Source organism: Schistocerca americana, chromosome 1 (assembly GCF_021461395.2).
Source record: "Schistocerca americana isolate TAMUIC-IGC-003095 chromosome 1, iqSchAmer2.1, whole genome shotgun sequence".
Classification (NCBI taxonomy): Eukaryota; Metazoa; Arthropoda; class Insecta; order Orthoptera; family Acrididae; genus Schistocerca; species Schistocerca americana.
The window spans coordinates 1,255,227,604-1,255,248,425 of NC_060119.1; the positions used below are offsets into that span (position 1 = coordinate 1,255,227,604).

Below are 20,822 nucleotides of genomic sequence, written 5' to 3' on the forward strand. Positions count from 1 at the left end.
CAGGTTATCTTTGTAAATACATAGTTTGGTACAATATTTCAGATTTTGAAGTTCATACGTTACTTGACAGCTTACTGAAAGAGAGTCAGTGATGTTACATAGTTACAGACCATTTGCTTCTGCGGTATTCTCTAGGTCATATCTTTGTTCGTACCAGCTTTATATGATTCAAATGTATAAATTTCTATGCTCATACGTAATTTAATCCTGCTGTTTTTTTTTTTTTTTTTTTTTTTTTTTTTTTTTTTTTTTTTTTTTTTTAAAAATTGGTTATTTAAGATAGTGTTGCAGTACACAAAGTTTATAACAATTTCCTGACATTGTTTTCTTTTCAAATTTTTGTGGTAACCTGATCTATAATACGTTTGTAGATCTTGTTTCTCTACTCATTTGGTGTTTGGGAGGACAATTACAACAAAAATTTCTATGCAATGTTTATGTTTCAAATCAGTCTGTTCATTTAGGATTTCTTGAAGGTAAATCTGCGTGTGTGAATATATTTCAATATCTTGAAACATATTCATTAGTGATCCCTTTTGTGCATTGTGTAAAACAAGACAGCCCGCTCTGCATCATCCGCCGTGTGTCATTCTGTCTTTAAGTGGTGGAAGAAAGTTGATGGGTTACTGTCATGTCGCTCTCCCTAATGTGTTCTCGGTATTGAACATTGAAATTCTGTCCAGTTTGAGTTTTATATATGCCTGGATTTGAATACATGGTTGATATTGTTTGTCTGGAATGTAGTAGTGTTTGAAGATTGTGTCTGGTCTGCAGATTTTATGTTTGTGTGTTTCGATAATGCGCTATCCACATCACTGTCTGACATAACCGATTCCAAAAAAACAGTAGGATTAAATTACATATGAGAGTAGAACTACACCAACAACACAGGTCATACAAACAACATACTGTAGCTGGTAAGGACAGAGTTATGACATACAGAATACTATAGAAAAAAACTGCCTGTAATCATATAATATCGCTGATTCAACTGTCGAAACAACTGTCAAGTAATGTCATTATGAAATAAACTTTCATAATTCAACAACTTCAGAAATAACTGCTGCAACTCACATTTAACACCTACTGTAGCTCCACTGATTTGAAAAGAGCAAGCCTGGCAGTGATATACAGTGATATCATACGGTTATAGAGACCGCCTGATGTACATAGCAAAGCATAATTCTATTCCATAATACATTAAATTATAAACTTCAAAATCTGAAGTATTATACCAAAATAAGCATTTCCACAGATAACCTGAAGGTGGCACTCGTGCTGAAAAAGGCATACTGTAATAAGATATTGTCACACAGCAGTATTTTGGTCTCGTAGCATAATATATAATATCCTTATATGACATAAACAACGTAGCAGGCGCAGATGAGTATACAAATTAACATTTCCCTAATTTTTAAGCAGCGTAGCTTTAGCCATCGCAACGCGAAATAAAATGAAATGAGCATGTAAGGTAAGCAGTAGGGAAGGCAACTGATATACTCTGATTTGTTGCACAAATTGAAGGAAAGTGTAGCCAATCAAAAATGGAAACTGCTGATAGAACACTTGTGTGACCCATTCTTCTTCAGTACTGATGAATTTTTGGTATCCCCACGAAGTTACTTTGAAGGAAGGCACCGAAGCAATTTAGAATCATGTTGTTGGATTTGTTACTGGTTCGTTCAGTTCACATGTAATTACTATGGAATGCTTTGTGAACTCAAATGGGGGAATCCCAGGGGGAAGACAACATTCTCATTCTCTTCATTAAACACTTCTGAGAGAGTTTAAACAACTGGCATTTTCGACATACTGCAATAGGATCCTAATGCTGCCAACATACATACAGAGAAATAAAGGCTTGCACAGAAGTAAGTAGACAGTAATTTTTTCCAGGCTCCGAAAATGGATTGATTAGCAAGTACTACAAGGTGCTGTTTGGCGTGCACCATATAGTGGCTTGTGGAACATGAATGTGGATGTAGAGGTGGAGGTGTAAGAAACATCAGATAAACTGTCACTGAGCACTGCCTATATATAACATAATAATGGAATAAAATTGACGAGACTAGTATCGTAGTGCAAATTATGAGACATCATAATTAAGGAATATGGCAAAATAAATGTCAGAAAACTGAATAAACCAAGTCAGATGTTTTGATTTAAGCAAAGTTGGCATCTGGCACTCAGTTTATTAGGATTCTGCAGACCATCGTATCCACCAGAACTGGAAAATGCTAAGAGACTGCAAGTTTCATGGAATAAGAGTATGGGCACTGGAAAACAAAAAAGCATCAAAGGGCATAGTAGATATTGGGTATTGAACTGTGCTATAAATAGTGGTGCTAGACGAGCAATATGTCACAGTCTGGTTGGTGTACAGGCAGCGAGCATACATAATGTCGGAACTCGTAGCATGAGAATGTGACGACTTGGTCAGTCATCAAAATATTGTGCATAAAATGGAAACACCAACTCGGTTGAACAATCTAAAGCTTTAATCATTCTTGCTGAGAAAACCTGAGAGACCACGAAACAAACTATTAAAAGAATAAAAAATAAAACGCAGGCAGGCAGAGAGGGGGAGGGAGAGGGGGAGGGGGAGGGGGAGGGGGGGAGTGTTCCTTCTTAGTGCTGCAGCTTGATTGTGCTCTTATCTCCCAAGGTTTAAATTGTAATCTGTGTCACAACTGCTTTGGGAGAGATGTACTCCCCCCCCCCCCTCCCTCCCCCCCCCCCCCCCCAAGCACATTTGTCGAAGGTGTGAAAAATTCATCTCATTGTGTAAATAAGAAGAAAAACATTCCATTCAGCTATTTTTATGTAAAAATGTATGCAGCTCATGGTCTTGTGGTAGCATTCTCGCTACCCGCGCACGGGGCCCCGGGTTCGATTCCTGACGGGGTCAGGGATTTTCTCTACCTCGTGATGACTGGGTGTTGTGTGTCTTTCATCATCATTTCATCATCATTGACTCGCTAGTCGCTGAAGTGGTGTCAGCTAAAAAGGACTTGCAATACGGCGGCCGAACTTCCCTGCATGGGGCCTCCCGGCCAACAATGCCATACTATCATATCATATCATATGTAAAAATGTTATACATGTACCCATGTTCATAAAATTTTATTTTTAAATTTTTTTTTTTATTGGACACATGAACAAACTTTCATATAATTACTTGCCAGTTAGTAAACATAGTAAAGAAATTGTGTTACAAAGTATGGAGAAACAGAAAAAAGATTAAAAAAATTTAATTGCTGAACTGTTCACAACAAAATCTCCCAGAATGGCAGTTCCACACAAATTACACTGAGCGTCAAAAGCTGAATGGGACATGCAGGGTGTAACAGAATATGAAAAGTGGATTTGTTTTCTGCGAGGGACATTTGGTACCACACACAATTACAGCAGATTGATGCAAAAAGTGAGTGTTCCATAAACAACAATAAACAATTGGCTTCAGTCATCAGTGGAACATTTTAAAGCTAGAACATTCCTCTATTTTTCTACATAATCAATATTGGGTATTGTATTTTTATAGCCCCGCGTAATAGCTAGAGAACCTTCTGTCCAAATTTTCTTAAGTGGTACTACTTCTCTGTCTTGTCTGGACTGAAGGAAGGGTGGCAGGATGGGGTCCCATAACTGTTACACTTGAGTACCCATATACTTCCACCAATTGGCAATGAATTTGATTGGTTTCCAAACTTACCATTGATTAATCTTCTCCTGAAATCTGTGTGAAGTAGTATGTCAGTCTGATGAGCTGATATTTATAATGACATAGACATCAACATCTACATGTACATGGACATGGATACTGTGCAAATCACACTTAAATGCCTGACCGAGGGTTCATCAAGCTACCTCCACATCATCTCTCTATTATTCCAATCTAGAGCAGCCGGCCGGAAAGCCGAGCAGTTCTAGGCGCTTCAGTCTGGAACCGCACGACCACTACGGTCGCAGGTTTGAATCCTGCCTCGGCCATGGATGTGTGTGATGTCCTTATGTTAGTTAGGTTTAAGTAGTTCTAAGTTCTAGGGGACTGATGACCTCTGATGTTAAGTCCCATAGTGCTCAGAGCCATTTTGAAATAATTTAGAACAATATTCGGAGGAAAAGGGACTCGCACATCTTTCGGTTTGTGTGTGGATTTCCCTTCTTTTATTGAGATGATCATTTCTCCCTATGCATCAACAAAATATTTTCACATTCAGAGGAGAAAGTTGGTGATTGAAAATTTGTGAGAAGATTCTGATGCTACATTAAACACCTTTGTTTTAATGAAGTCCACTCCAAACACTGTATCATGCCAATGACATTGTCGCCTGTATTGCACGATAATACAAAATGTGCTGCCCTTCTTTGAACTTTCTCGGTGTACTTTTTAAATCCGATCTGGTAAGGATCCCAGACTGCGCAGCAGTACTCCAAAAAGAGGACAGACAGTCATAGTTTATGCAGTCTCGTTAATAGATCTGTTGCATTTTCTAAGTGTTCTGCCAATAAAATGCAGTCTGTGGTTTGCCTTCCCAACAACTTTCTGTGTTCTTTCCAATTTAAGTTGTTTGTAATTGTAATTCCTAGGTATTTAGTTCATTTTACGGTCTTTAGATTTGACTAATTTATCATGTAACTGAAGTTTAATGGATTCCTTTTAGCACTCATGTGGATGACCCCACATTTTCCATTACTTGGGGTCCACTGTCAATTTTTGCACCACACAGGTATCTTTCCTAAATTGTTTTACAGAGTGTTTTGTTCTTCTGATGACTTTACTAGACGATAAACGACAGTATCATCTGCAAACAAACTAAGGCGGCTGCTCAGATTGTCTCTTGAATCATTTATATAGATAAGGAACAGCAGAGGGCCTATAACGCTGCCTTGGGAAAATTCAAAAATCGCTTCCATTGTACTCGATGACTTTCAGTCAGTTACTATGAGGTGTGACCCCTTTGACAGGAAATAACGATTCCAGTCACATGACTGAGACAGTATTCCATAAGCAAGTAATTTCACTATAAGCCGCTGTGAAAGTATCAAAAGGCTTCTGAAAAATCTTGAAATATAGAATCAATTTGAAATCCCTTGTCAGTAGCACTCAACACTTTGTGTGTGTAAAGAACTGTCTGTAATAGACTGATAAAAATGGAAAATGTTACACATTCAAGCACCACTTCAATACTTACTGAACTTTGAGGAGTTCGCATCACATCATCATTACATGATTAACCTTTCATTTCATTTGGAACTGATATCATCAGTGTAAGATGTGACACCCCCCCCCCCCCCCCCCTCCTCCTCCTCCTCCGGCACAAATACATTTTGTGGTATGGAAACAAACAGCACCTGAATGTTATCTTTAGAGATTCATGCTGTGCATGAAACACATGCTGTGTCAGTTAATGAAGATTGCTGGCTGGAGGCTGGTATGAAAGTGTACATTGTAGCTTCTCGTCCAAAATGTGCTCTGTGGGTGACAAATCAAATGACCACGCAGGATGGTCAAGGATCCAAACATTCATTAAGCTTCCAATAACATTTTTCTGTGTTTGTGACCGCATTGTCAATATATATATATAATAGAGGGAAACATTCCACGTGGGAAAAATATATCTAAAAACAAAGATGATGTGACTTACCAAACGAAAGAGCTGGCAGGTCGATAGACACACAAACAAACACAAACATACACACAAAATTCAAGCTTTCGCAACAAACTGTTGCCTCATCAGGAAAGAGGGAAGGAGAGGGAAAGACGAAAGGATGTGGGTTTTAAGGGAGAGGGTAAGGAGTCATTCCAATCCCGGGAGCGGAAAGACTTACCTTGGGGGGAAAAAAGGACGGGTATACACTCCCACACACACACACATCCATCCACACATATACAGACACAAGCAGACATATTAAAAGGCAAAGAGTTTGGGCAGAGATGTCAGTCGGCAGACGTGCAGAGGCAAAGATGTTGTTGAATGACAGGTGAGGTATGAGTGGCGACAACTTGAAATTAGCGGAGATTTAGGCCTGGTGGATAACAGGAAGAGAGGATATATTGAAGAGCAAGTTCCCATCTCCGGAGTTCAGATAGGTTGGTGTTAGTGGGAAGTATCCAGATAACCTGGACGGTGTAACACTGTGCCAGGATGTGCTGGCCGTGCACCAAGGCATGTTTCACCACAGGGTGATCCTCATTACCAACAAACACTGTCTGGCTGTATCCATTCATGCGAATGGACAGTTTGTTGTTGGTCATTCCCACATAGAATGTGTCACAGTGTAGGCAGGTCAGTTGGTAAATCACGTGGGTGCTTTCACACGTGGCTCTGCCTTTGATCGTGTACACCTTCCGGGTTACAGGACTGGAGTAGGTGGTGGTGGGAAGGTGCATGGGACAGGTTTTACACCGGGGGCGGTTACAAGGGTAGGAGCCCCATATATGATGTGACTTACCATACGAAAGCGCTGGCAGGTCGATAGAAACACAGACAGACACATACATACACACAAAATTCAAGCTTTCGCAACAAACTGTTGCCTCGTCAGGAAAGAGGGAAGGAGAGGGAAAGACAAAAGGAAGTTGGTTTTAAGGGAGAGGGTAAGGAGTCATTCCAATCCCGGGAACGGAAAGACTTACCTTAGGGTAAGGTAAGTCTTTCCGCTCCCGGGATTGGAATGTTTCCCTCTATTAAAAACTACCAACGTTTTGGTCCCTGTTGCAAGCGAACTTCTTCAGGGTGTTTTTGTTTCCTGGTGAATGAGAAAACTTTGTTTCTTATATACCTGGAGGTATTGCTGTTATCTAATTCTGATAGGGTGTTTAGGATGAAGGGGAGGGATATTAGAAGTCTTTATTGGTGTTTTTATTATTTCTTTTCATTGGTGGAAACCTGATGATTTCATTGGTGTTTGCATTACTGCTTGTGACTGGTGGAAATCAGCTAATGGAAAACCTGGCAGCAGTTGTGACATGGCATCGTTTTCCTGCTTTCTAGTGCCGGCTGAGGTGCGCCAGTACTCTATGTACCTGCGGCTGCTGCAGTCTCCTGTGTGCCTGTATGTGTTGCTTCACATGAGCTAGCATCCTGTAGTGCTGTTATTGCTGGCAGCCAAGAAGTAAGAAGTCAGTGCCCATCTTCTTTGTTCCTGTTGACCGGTCACTTGGCTATTTCTATTGCCTCTGAACTCTTCCTCCTGAAAGCTGGGAGACCACAGTGGCTGCAGGTACATAGAGTACTGACGCACCACAGCCGGTACTTGGAAGCAGGAAAACAATGCCACGTCACAGCTGCTGCCTGGTTTTCCATTCGCCAATTTCCACCAGTCACGAGCAGTAATGCAAACACCAATCAAAACATTGTGTTTCCACCAATGAAAAGAAATAATAAAAACACCAATAAAGACTTGTAGTGTCGCTCCCCTTCATCCTAAACACCCTATCAGAGTTAGATAACAGCCACATCTGCAGGTATATAAGAAACAGTTTTCTCATTCAGCAGTAAACCAAGACACCCTGAAGGAGGTCACTTGCAACAGGGACTGAAACATCAGTAGTTTCATATACAAGGGTGTTTCAAAAAGAATATACATATTACAAAGTATTATTTTTGTCCAAACTATCAATCGCTGAGCCATGGCTTGACTATTGGAGAAACGAATACATAGTCTAATTTATATTAATAGCCGCTAGATGTCAGTTGTCTTCTGTTTTGCTGTGTAACTGCCATATGTTTAAAATGGCTACTCTGCAGCAGAAATCATTTTGTGTTCTCGAGTTTGCAAAGTGCAATTCCGTGATTACAGTGCAAAGACATTTCAGGTGGAGGTACCAAATTGATCCTCCGAATGGATGGAATTCCAACGTAGTCCTTCAAAATCAACTCGTCATGCCAGTTGGGAGTTACAACTGCCTGCAACAATAATTTGGCATGTTTTGAGACGTCGGTTGGTTATGAAGCCGTACAAGTTACAGCTGTTAAAAGTTCTGCAATGTGATGACAAATGCAAATTTGTGGCATTTTGTAACGAGATTCTTGGTGCTATTGACAATGATAAGACTTTCGCACAATGCATTGTGTTCAGTGATGAAGCGACTTTCCATGTTAGTGGTCAGGTGAACAAACACAATGTTCGAATTTGGGGCCTACAGAACCCACATGCAGCCATTGAACATGTACAAGATTCGCCCAAAGTAAATGTGTTTTGTGCGATATCCCAATCATCTGTTTATGGCCCATTCTTCTTTGTTGGAAACATGGTTAACGGTCAGCAGTATCTTGCAGTGTTACGAAACTGGTTATTTCCGAGGCTGCATGAAGACAATTTCATTTTTCAACAAGACGGGGCACTCCCTCACTGGAATCACCAAGTGCGTGAATGTCTGAATGAAACTCTGCTGGATCTTTGGATTGGTCATCAAGGAGCTGGTGACTTAGCACATCTCATCTGTGCTCCACAGTCACCACATTTGACACCCTCTGACTTCTTCCTAAGGGGTTTCATTAAAGACAATGTTTATGTACTGCCACCCCTACAGAACCTGGAAGAGTTGAAGAACTGGATCCATACTGACATAAAATTAGTGAAGAAGGACATGCTTACCTCAGTGTGTGTGAAATTTGAGTATCAATGTGATATTGTTTGTCTTCTTGATGGAGGACATATTGAACATCTGTAATCTGAACTGGAGAGGTTCATAAATATGTGTGTAAAGTGTCATATTTGTGTGTATTAAAGTTTAATAAATATATGCATTCTTTTTGAAACACCTGCAGTCACAAACCCAGAAAAATGTTACTGAATGTGACAATTGCTGCAGAAGCCTATGTTTATATTCGTCAAGCTGTTTGTAGTGTGAACTGCAGTGTGTAGTGTGTTTTGTCGTGCTGGAATAATCCATTTTTTTCCCTGGTCATGAATGTTATAAGGTTTCCCAATCTTGCCACATAGCAGTAAGCATTCAGCTTCCCTTCAAAAATTACCAAAACAATCCTGTTTTCATATCCTGTAGTCCTCATAATTATTCCAGAAGTTTTGGGGTTGTGGGTCTCTGGAATCACTGCTTTTGATTTCCTACAAAGTCATCTACGGGCGCATTAGTGTCGATCTGACTGCTGCTGACAGAAGCAAGACCCATATTGCTGAATGCCACAGAATGCTACCCAGTGTCCTGGTTGACTTTCGTTCTACACGTTCGAGTCTGTTTTTGGTGTTAAGGTGTCAGCAATACACAACACTTAGCAACTCAGGATGTGAATCCAGCTTTCAGTAGTCTGTTCCTGATTGATTGTGATGATGCTCTGCATGTAACCTCTACTTGTATTTCAGCTGTTACATTCTGTCTAGTCATCAGTTGAGCAATCCTACAATGTTCATGTTGTGTAGTACTTCCTGTAGTCCCCATTGTTCTTGTAATGAGCGATATTGAATGTGAAAAATCAGTTTAATGTGGAAATATCTACAACAAACCCACCTCAAACTCATTGTACTAAATCTGTTTTGAGTATGGAATAACTAATGATGGATTTGTAGTTACTTTTGCACCTCAGAATGAAATTTGACCTCAAGGTAAAATATATTCTGTAAATGCAGTTGCTTAACTGAAAATAGAATAACAACAATACAGGAAAGATAGATTACAACTGACCACATAGAGGAGATGATGATTCACAGGCAGGCACAGTGAGAGAGAATACTAAAGTGCGCGTCATTTATGACGGCGGCCGAGTTTAGGTTCGTTCTGCGCATCTGACTTCACAAAACTCCAGTCAGCCAATGGAATAGAGAATGACGTTGCCACAGCTCCACTGCAGTGCAGAGCACGGACGAGTGTCTTCAGTTTTAGAAACGTTCAGTCATAAATAAAGTAATTGAACAAAAGCAATGTCTTGATAGCAGACTTTCTTTTATAGAAAGTTTGGAAAAAAGCATTCTTTATACCAATTGGTTCATATTCCATTAATTAATTAAACCAAACAAGCAATAAGCCTCCTAATACAGGTGATAGCAATGAAAGGTGTTTGTATCATTCTCACTAACCACTTTCTCGCAATAAAGAACAGCGGTAATTGTTTATTTCCTATTGTACTTCGACGAAACATGAGTAATTCATAATCATACCGACAGTGTTTGTCGGTATTTTGCATGCTATTTTAAAGTCGTCTGGGAGATAGATTTAATGATAAGCTGCGTTAGCGTAATGGATAAAATGTATGACTGTTAAGTGAAAGGTCCTGAGTTCAAACCTTGATCATTGCTTAATATTTTCTTTATTTTAAAAACAATATAGAAGTGTCTTACTTCATAAATTTTATTCGTTTGAATGTAATTTTTTGAAATTTCTAGTGGCAACTAAAAACGAAAATACGGAAAGTATACACTATCGACTTTTACCTCTGCAAACTCTTCAAAATTTCGTGCAATGGTTTACTACATCTAATGCTGCACAATAACTGCGTTGAACATCGAAACAAAATTAAGTCATTTATGGGGGGAAGGAATCAGTCAAGAAGACGTGTAAAAATAAAATTTTTGGGCCAAATAGTTTTTGTGAAATCGAATGATAAAGTGTGTCAAAGCAGTCGAAATACCATGTGTCTGCACAGGCGAGCAGTGCAATGATGACAAAATGGCGCACATCGCGGAATGCGGGGAGCTCGTCTCTGTAGCAGCGAAAGGGTTAATGCGGCCGTGGTGGCTTTACTTTATAAACTACGCGCTCCCCCCTAAACGTAAGTTTGCGAACTATGCTATGGCGCTGCATCTCTTGGTGCGTACAACTGGCAACTCTGCACTCTCCCGCGTATGGCGGGCGTGCGGGAGAGTGTGAGCAGCCATCTGCTGGATTGGCTATAGTGGGAGTAAGGAGGTCGCATGTAGTTGGTAGGGGGAAGGATCGCAGGGTAGGGATGGGGGAAGATGCTAGTAGTGCCAGTTGAGAAATTCAGGAACATGGTGGGGACAGGATAGGCTTTGCTAGGTGCAGCATCAGGAGGCTGTGCTGGGTGGAGAAGGTAGGGAGGGGGGAGGAGTGGAGGGAAGAAGTTGAGAAGAGAGAGGATTTGTTGGTGCATTGCTGGTATAAAACATTGTGTGTGTACTGCAGTGGGATGAGCGAAGGGCACAGGCTGGTGGAATACGGATGGGAATTAACGAAGGTTGAGAAGTTGTGGGAGAGTGTCTCACTCGCATAATTCAGAGATGATGGATTTTGGTGGTAAGCATTCCGATGGCACAAGCTGTGAAGCAGGCATTAAAATGAATCACATCATGCTGGGAAGCATGTTCAGCCAGCAACTGGACGTTCCACCAGTCTCTTGGCCACGATTTGCTAGTGGTCATTTATGCGGTCAGGCAGCTTGTTAGTAGTCACGTCCACGTAGAATGCAGCACAGTGGCAACAGGTAAGTTTGTGGTTCACAAGGATGCTTTCACAGTTTTGGTAGGATAGGTAATGCCAGTGACAGGAGTGGAGTTGGAGGTAGTGAGAGGACGTATGGGACACTCTTGCATCTGGATCTACGCAGAGATATGAGCCACGTGCAAAAGGATTGGGAGTATGGTCTGAATGAGGACAGACAAGGATACTGCATAGTTTGGGTGGGCAGTGGAATACCTCCTTAGGAGGGGTGGGAGGATTTTTCTCATTTCTTGGGCTTATCAGTGTTTAAAAAATAGAGTAATTGTTCCAGTATACCAACCATAGTAAATTCATATTCCTACTCTTGGTACAGTTGGTGAATACAGATTCCGTTTTTGCACGGAAAGTTCAGAAATTCAATCATTATTTACATTTTGGAAGATATGTACTACACTTCTAAATGTTATTTCAATATTTGAGGTGAAATCTACACCTAAAATGGTCCAGTTACAATATTGAAATTATTAAACATATCCTAATAATAAGCCAGGATTTCTTCAAAATGAAATACTAATAGGTGCTGCTAATGATGTAAAGATTATTAATAATCTTTAAATGATGGATGCTCGTCACCACTTCATCGACATCTATACTATGTGAACCACAGTGAGGGGCATGGCAGAGGGTATGTCCCTCTGTATGGCTGTCTCCTATTCCGTTCAGGTACTGAGTGAGTGCAGGAAGAATGATTGCTGTTCAAATTGTCTCTTTGTATGCTGTAATTAATCCGAACTTGTCCTTGCTATATCCATGGGAGCAATATGTAAGGGGTCATAAGATATTCCTCGTCCTTAGGATACTTTCAAGGGCCTGCCAGTTAAGTTCTTTAAACATCACTGTGACACTCTCCTGTGGTCCAAACAAACCTATGGCTGTATGGGCTGCCCTTCTCTGTATACATTCAGTATCTTATGTTACTCCTATTTGGTACGGGATGCACCAACTTAAGCAATATTCTACGGTGGGTCACATGAGTGATTTGTAAGCAATATCCTGTGTACACTGATTGCATTTCCCAAGTATTCTATCAATAAACCAAAGTTTGGTACCTGCCTTACTCCCATTATGATCATTCCATTTCATGGCCCTATTCACTGTTACATCCAGGTATTCGTACGAGTTTGCCAGTGCCAGCTGCAGCTCACTGATATTATTTTCATTGGCTGCTATGTTTTTTTTCTTTTTGTGAAGTGCATAATTTTACATTTCTGAATATTTAAAGCAAGTTGCTAATCTTCGATCGACTTTGAAATTTTATCAAGGTGTGACTGGATATTCGTGCATCTTAATTCAGACTGTACTTCATTATAGACAACTGCTTCATCTGCAGAAAGTCTAAGGTTATTATTAATAGTGTCTGCAAGGTCATAACTCTACAGCATGAATAGTGAGGGACCGAACATGCTTCCGTGGGACATACCGCCATTAACTTCTACGTCTGTTGATGACTCTCCGTCGAAGATAATATGGTGTGTCCTCCATACTAAGAAAACCTCAACCCAGTCACAGATTATGCCTGGTACCCCATACAATTTTACTTTTAAAAATAAACATAGCTGTGGTACAGATTGTGAGTCAAATATGGTATAGATTGTGAGTCAAATACTTTGCCAAAATTGAGAAATACGGCATCTTTGTTGACAGCCAAGATTTGTGGTTTTCAGGATGTCGTGTGAGAAAAGTGCGAGCTAGTTTTAAATGATCAGTGTTTTCGAAATCTGTGGTGTTTGGCATGGAGGAGATCATTTTGTTCGAGATACATCGTTATGTTTGAGCTCAGAATATGTTATAAGATTCTGCAACAAATGGATGCTGATGATATTGGAAAGTAGTTTTGTTGATGACTTTTGCTACCCTTCCTGTAGACAGTTGTGACCTGTGCTTTCTTCCAGCTGTTGGGCACAGCTTTTTGTTCAAGGGATCTACAATAGATTATAGTTAGCAGAGGGGCTAACAGCCACAAATTGGGTATAGAATCTGATAGGGAGTCCATCGGGCTCTGGCTTGTTCCGCAGTCATTGTGCTACAGCCAATTGTTTGTGTAATCCGTCAGTGTGAAGTTCCCATGTCCCTCATGCCTGTGATTCGACCTTTCTCAAAGTTTGAAAGATAACGATAAGTTGATATGCGCTTCCTGTGGGTGTGCTGTGTTGTGACTCCATCTGAAAAGTTCCAATAAAATTAGAAGCACTCATGTACTAAATACAGCTGCATTAGGAAGATATTTCAATCGATGTATCTCACAGCAATGGAAATACTGGAGTAGCAATTTGGAATATCAACACAATTATGAAAAGGAAAGATCATGACTCACCATAAAGAAGGCTTTTCGAGTTGCAGGCAGGAACAACAAAGACTGTTACCCATTGATCTTTTGGCTGAAGCCTCCTTCAAAAAGCGAAAAACACACACACACACACACACACACACACACACACACACACACACACACACACACACACACGTACGTGCCTGCGCGCGTGCAAGCAAGCACACTTCGTGCACACATGACTGCTACCTCCAATCACTTTGGCCAGGAAGGAACTGCGTTATGTTACGAAGCAGCAACGCAGGGTGGGCGGGGAAGTGGGAGGGATAGCAGGATTGGGGTGGAGAGAGAGAAGTCAGTGCAGCCTGGCGGGAAGTGTTGTGACAAGATAGTGGCTGGACAAGGCTACCAGGTGCAGCATCGGGAGGCTGTGGAGTGACGGACGGACGGAGGGAGGGGGGGGGGGGGTGAATGGGGAGCTGGAAAGGAGAGGAGCAGAGGAAGGGAAAAAGACCGGTGGGTGCTTTGGCAGAGAGAGGCTCACAGGAGGGTTAGGGGATGTGAATTCAGAGGAGGTGATAGGACAGGGAGTGGAAACTGGTAGGTGGAGGGTGTAGGGACAATATGTTACCATAGGTTGAGGCCAGGGTAATTTTGGGAGCAGGGTGTGTGCTGTAAGGATAACTGCCATCTGTGCAGTTCAAAAAAGCTGGTAATGCAGGGATGGATCCAGATGGCATGAGTTGTGAAACAGCTGCATGTCGTGCCATATATTGGCAGAGGCCATTCATCCTGGTGGACAGATGGTTGGTAGACATACCAATATAAAAAGCTGTGCAGTGGTTGCAGTAGAGCTGGTATATTTGGTAGCACTTAATCATGGAGTTTATGGTGAAATACTATGCCGTTCCACGAGTTATTTTCACTCGGACAGCATTTATCATTAATTATTCACTCAAAATTCATCTGAATAAACAATATTTATTTTCAGGGAATGGAAAGTTCTGACATCCCTCAAATATTCTTCTCACTAAGTAACAAAATTATAACTTGCCTCGTGCTAGCGCACGTCCTCAACTTAAAAACTGTGGCATGCAAGGATCTTTTTAACAGGTAGAGACACCATTAAAATTTAATTCTTTTTCCAGTTGCTGTGAGGAGCTTCTGCACAATAGGAAGTCTCATTTGCAGTAAACAGGGATGTCGTAAAAAGTCTCTTACCAGAGCCGTCTCACAGTTTTTGCACTGAAACCTGTATTATTCAGATGTCAGATGCATTTAATCAGGAGTTCAAAGAGAAGATTCAACAGCAGAAATTCTCTTTCAGATTCTGTAATTGTTCTTACAGGAATGCAGACATTGGCATTGCTTTGTTTTATTATGTATTTATTGTTTCCTCACCTAGCTTCCTGATCAATGATTGTATAATATTCCTTATTGCATTTCTAGCCTCCTTATGAATGCATGCTATATAAAGACAACTGTGGAGGCAGAAGAAATCACCTCAGTGAGCACAGATTCGCCAGTGACTGAATTAAACACTATTCTTTGTAAGTGAAAAACAATAACAAAATAATACCGACAATTTCTTGGATGTCTGATAATACAGACATTAGCCAGTCACAGGGAGGAAGGAAATGAGGAGGTGGTCTGTTTCTCTGCTCCTTGCCTCTGATCTGCTACCAAACACAATCAGTAAATAGGTGCTCAGCAGGGGAGGAGTGTTTGGTGAAGCAGGTGGATGGATTCGGTCCTTGTCTTCCATATATTCCACTAAGAAGGAGAACATTCAGGGATGTGGAACGAGTAATGGCTAAGAGATGCTTGGATTTCACAAGTAAAAATATCTTATGGTTTTTTGTGTAGTTCAGATTACATACGTACTTTTTATAAAATGTTTTAAAATATTACAGCCCCCCCCCCCCCCCCCCAACAAAAAAAAGTTTGTATGAGAACATAAGTAAATTCACTGAGATCTTACCTTCAGGTGGCTGTATGTGACTTTCATAAACTTATTGTACTTAGCCTTGCTAATTACTAGCCTAAATGAAATATACAGTGCATAAATAGATTAAAGAAGAGATCTATTACTGTTACATTAAACTATTTCTGATAAATTACTGAAACAATAACAACTGTGTAACATACACTCTACATTCTAAAATTGTATGACCTTATAAAAGGGCTGTTTGAAAAGTATCTGACTCTTACTTATAAAATCAATCTTTATTTAGATACAACTGTTTGACACTAGTCACCTTCAGAGTAGTCCCCTTCAAGTTCTACACATCTCACTCAACGCCGCTGCCACTGTTGGAAACATTGCTGGAAAGCCTCTGTTGGTATGGTGGGCAGATGCTCCTTTGAATTCTACATAATGCCTTCCCCGTTCTGAAATCTGGTTCCTTTCAGAATCTTTTCCGTTTTAGGGAAAAACCAGTATACACTCGGTGCTAGGTCAGGGGAATAGGGAGGCTGACAAAACACAGCTGTATTGGGTTCGACTAAAAAACTGATAGTTAATTGAGAACAATAAGTGAGTGTGTTATCATGGTGAAGGTCCCAGCTGCTCGCTGGTCACAAGTCTGGCCATTTGCTTCTCACTGCATCACAAAGGCAGTGCAGAACCTTGTATCAGTACTCCTTATTGACATTAGTATCTTCTAGGAGTGTACTTGTGATGAACCATGCCATTGAAGTCAAAAAAGACAGTCAATATGACTTTCACATTGCTGCACACCTGCCTCATTGATGGGTGCTTCCATTGTGATGACTGGAACTTTATTGGTGACTTGTATCCACAAACCCAGGACCTGTCACCAGTTATCATTGTGTTAAGAAAGTTAGGACTACTGTTCACAGTATTCAGCACGTCCTGCGTGATTTCCGTACAAAGTTGTTTCTGTTCAGTTGTTAGCAACTTATGGGATAAATTTTTCTGAGGCCCTCCTGAGGTCCAAATGTTTTATTAAAATGTAACGAATGCATCCAGTACTAATTTTAATCTCATCTGCAAGTTCTCTGATCGTGATTCACCTATCCTGCATCACCAGGGTCCTTAAGTGATCAATAACAACCTCATTTGCAGATGTTGAGAGCATGCCTGAGCATGCTTAACTCATCAGTCTTCACTGATGAGCAGCCATTGAAGGAGTTGTACCCATTGCTTTGTCCCCAAAGACATGTCGAGTCTTGTGCATTGTTTCAATTGAGAAGCAGCCAAGCTGAAAACAAAATTTGTCGCAGTGATGTTGCTCCACATTTGTCGCAGCAGAAAATCTGAGGCCATCCACTTACATGTGTTTACTTGTCAATGGCCAGCCAACAGCTAGTTGTTTCTGCATTGGTGGTAAAAAATCAGGCAGAAAGTACTAATGTCAAGTACACTTAAAAAATATGGAGCCTGTGCACATGCCTCAATACCATTGTTGGTTTCAACAATAAGAAATAAAGGTGGATACTTTTTGAACAGCCCTCATAAAACATAAGATGCCAGGCTTTGACATTCATGATGGAAATAGTGTACAAAATACTCATTCAGACAATTCTTGAGTATACCTTTTCAGTATGAAGTAATAGAAGAATAGGCAAGAATCAATGAAGGGTGGTGCATGTTGCAAAATGCTCACCATGAGAAAATTAGAGAAATTAGAGCTCATACAGGGCCATATGAATGGTCATTCTTTCCACGCCCCATTCACTAATGTAGCAGAGACTGGTGGAAATGTTTGTGGTACCAGAAGTACCCCTGCCACACACTGTTAGAAGAATTACTGTGTACAGATGTAGATACAGATATGCTTAAATTACTGTTTTGATAAAGCCTATTCCTAGACATTTTAGTGTTTGTGACAAGAAATGAAGAACTTTCATAGCAGGTCTGGAAAAATTTTTGTTTTCCATTTACCAACAAGCATAATAAATTCTGGCCTTATTGTAGAGAACAGGACAGTAGAAAGTATTTTCTACTGTGTTAATTCATCCTCATCCTTCATTGTTAATGCCTGTGATCTTCCTGCATTATGTCATGAAACACATGTGGTTTCCTGAAACACCTGTGGTTAACTATCCTGTCTGTCCTGTCAGATAATGTCCTCAAACCTTTATGACTACCCACGACATAGGGAAGAGGTGAAAAATGGAATGTTAGCTCACATACTGAATTTGACGTATTATAAACATCTGTAAAGGAAAAAACATTAATACTATACTGATGGCTTGTATAAACTATTATCATTATGCTAACTACCAATAAAAATGAATGAAAAACATTCATCATATTGTTCCAGCAACATACATCTTCTGATGGCAAACGTCTAAAGAAGAGCAAATCACCTAGTCTAGAAAATCTCAAACCGAAGGCTTGGTTGAAGCGATTTCTGCCATCGTCCAGTCACAAGAAGAAAGGCAGTAAAGTAGCAGAAGGATATGAATGTTAAAAAAACTTGTTACGATAAAGATTTTCTCCGCTCATAAATACCTTATGATAGTTCTTTCACATTCCATAAATGTGTGTAAATGTATATATGGATGTAAATAGTTAATTTTCTGCTGATGTTAGAATTGTACATAAAAATTGTGATACTGTACTGCTACAGTGTTCGTTTTCTCCATATTTGTTAGTAAAATATATATTTTATTACAAAAGTAAGGCATTTTATGAATTTCTGAAAGAAGGGACAGGCATTTGATACTTCACGTCCCACAAGTGAACTATCTGTTGTACTGTAATTCTGTACAAAATGTAACATTATCTGCATATGTTATCCAGAACAAAAAATGCTTGATTTTATTTGAATAGTTTATTAGCAATCAGATGTAATTTAAAGATTTATTTTTTATACAAATATACTATACAATTATACTCTAGACTTTTATACAAAAACTAATTTTTTGAAGTAGTTTGTTGTAAAATTTACTGCCAGTTGTAAAGTATTTTACAGACTGTATAGAAGAAAGTGTTCTTTCATGAAGGAAGATAAATTTATATTTTTTTTTTTTTTTTTCCTTGCTGTTTAAAGATGGACGGAAGCAATGAAGGTTCCATTAGCTCTCTGACTGCTGCAAGATTCTCGACAAATACTGTGTTGAGTGTAACACTGTTATTGCCAAATCCACCTACCTGTGCTGGGTGCCTGGGATTGAATAATTTGTGTCTCATGCTGTATTTATTCTCCTGGGAACACAGTCTTATTGTAGGAACCTTCAGTGCTGGGCAGGAGGGTTTGCATGCCTCAGTGGTGCTGAGGGCTATGCTGACAGTGATGTAGCTACTGGCAGGGACATCCAAGCTAGACAGGCCTCAGATTGCAGGAGTCTGACAGTGTGTTCCACAACTTAGGGAATGGCAGGCTGTTTTTTCTCCTGCGGAACTCCAACAGCAGTTGTTGGGGTGGCCATGGCAACCCCTGGTTTCCTGAGCTGGGGACTGCTCTGTGCTGACGAGGTGAATGAATGTTGAGATAAAACAGTCTCTAGCAGGCAACCTCTGGGGAAACCTGTTGCCCCCCGCCTACCCCATCAGGCATGCTTAAGCACACAGGGCTCTGCATGGGTCGACATTTGTTTCCCCTCTTCCCCAACGGCTCGTGGGATTCCTAAGGGCCGGCCGCGGTGGTCTAGCGGTTCTAGGCGATCAGTCCGGAACCGCGGGACTGCTACGGTCGCAGGTTCGAATCCTGCCTCGGGCATGGATGTGTGAGATGTCCTTAGGTTAGTTAGGTTTAAGTAGTTCTAAGTTCTAGGGGACTGATGACCAAAGATGTTAAGTCCCATAGTGCTCAGAGCCATTTTTGATTCCTAAGGAGCGGTCTCAACTTAAATCTGCTCCTGAAGGGAGTGGTGTACTTTCAGGCGGTACCTTAATCCATCCAACAAACAGAGCTCAGATGGTCGTCTGCCCAAGACATTCTCTCAAAATTATAGTAACAGGACACTGTTCTGCAATAACACTTCTGTCCTAATCAAGGGAGCAGAAAGAACCTTTGAGAAAATCACCCATATGTTCACAAGGTTTACAGGGTTCTGCTGGGTCCTTGAAAAGTGTTAAATGACTTCATGAAGGCACTCTTCTAGTTCAGACTGCCAGATCACAGCTAGACCTTAGCTGACGACCCCGATGCGTCTGAATTCCATAACACTCTTAACTTCTGTAAGGGCATCATATCTGCTATGAAATAATGGAGATGACCCTGCTGAACTGTGTGAAGAATGGTAAAATGTGGGTTTTCAAAAACATTTTGGGAAAAACAGTGGCAAGTTTTCACAATTGTGCTTATAGAAGCAGTCTAGATCACGCAAATGACATTTGTTGTGATTTGTGTGATATAGACTTTTCTTATTACAAAACATAAGTGTCACAGAAGTGCAGAACTGTATGAAGAGAATCAGTGTCGCATTGGAAAAAACTGCAACATTTATTCTAATTTTCAACATTCCGGAATTACCTGAACGTATTCTTGCATGCTGTATCCTCCTTTAGGTTTGACCATTTGTTCCCAGCCAGTGCAATTTGTTAAATCCAAAGATTTGATCATACCAGAATGACATGTAAAAGGTGGATGATGTGGACATTGTGGAGGCCCAGCTTCCATGTCAGGTTACTCCTCTACAGTTTCTCTGAAACATATTAACTGCTCCAGGAATCACCCAGTATGGAGCAGGAAGTGCAGAGTTTATAATGAGGAAAGGAAAATTCAGGAGTTGAAAGTTGAGTTGTACACTTGTGGTGAAGTTAACAGAGTTTTCAAAGCCGTGCAACTTCTGATGATTGCTATTCTTTGCACTGGTCCTTAAGAAGCCAGTCATCAAGTGTGATAGTGTGATGCCCCCATATAAACCCAGTCTACAGATTCAAGTATAAGTACATGTACTTGTCAGTGTACCTGTGGGGTAAAAGCTACACTTGACCCCAAAGCCATTTGGAAGCTGTTAATAATGGACTTGAAGCCTCAGCCACATACCACTGCACACTATCAGAAGCCCAGTAAACCATCCCCTTTATCCATCCAACCGTCTCCTCCCATTAAGTAAGGGAAAAAAGTCACACAAAAAGTCGTTCGAAATCGGAGACAGGCAGATAAATCATCAGATTTGGGAGCACTCTTCCTTTCTGATTGTGATTTTACTGTG

At 40.5% G+C, this 20,822-nt stretch overlaps 1 protein-coding gene across 1 annotated transcript in view; it reads left to right on the top strand.

Annotated features, from left to right (window-relative positions):
• Positions 1-18,555, top strand: part of LOC124566580 (myeloid differentiation primary response protein MyD88) — a 95,549-nt gene extending 76,994 nt beyond the window's left edge. Inside the window, exon 9 of the mRNA XM_047131032.1 lies at positions 17,981-18,555. Coding sequence (XP_046986988.1) covers positions 17,981-18,130 — 150 coding nt within the window. The 3' untranslated portion in view covers positions 18,131-18,555. The remainder of the gene's footprint in view (positions 1-17,980) is intronic.
• The last annotated feature ends 2,267 nt before the right edge of the window (positions 18,556-20,822 follow it).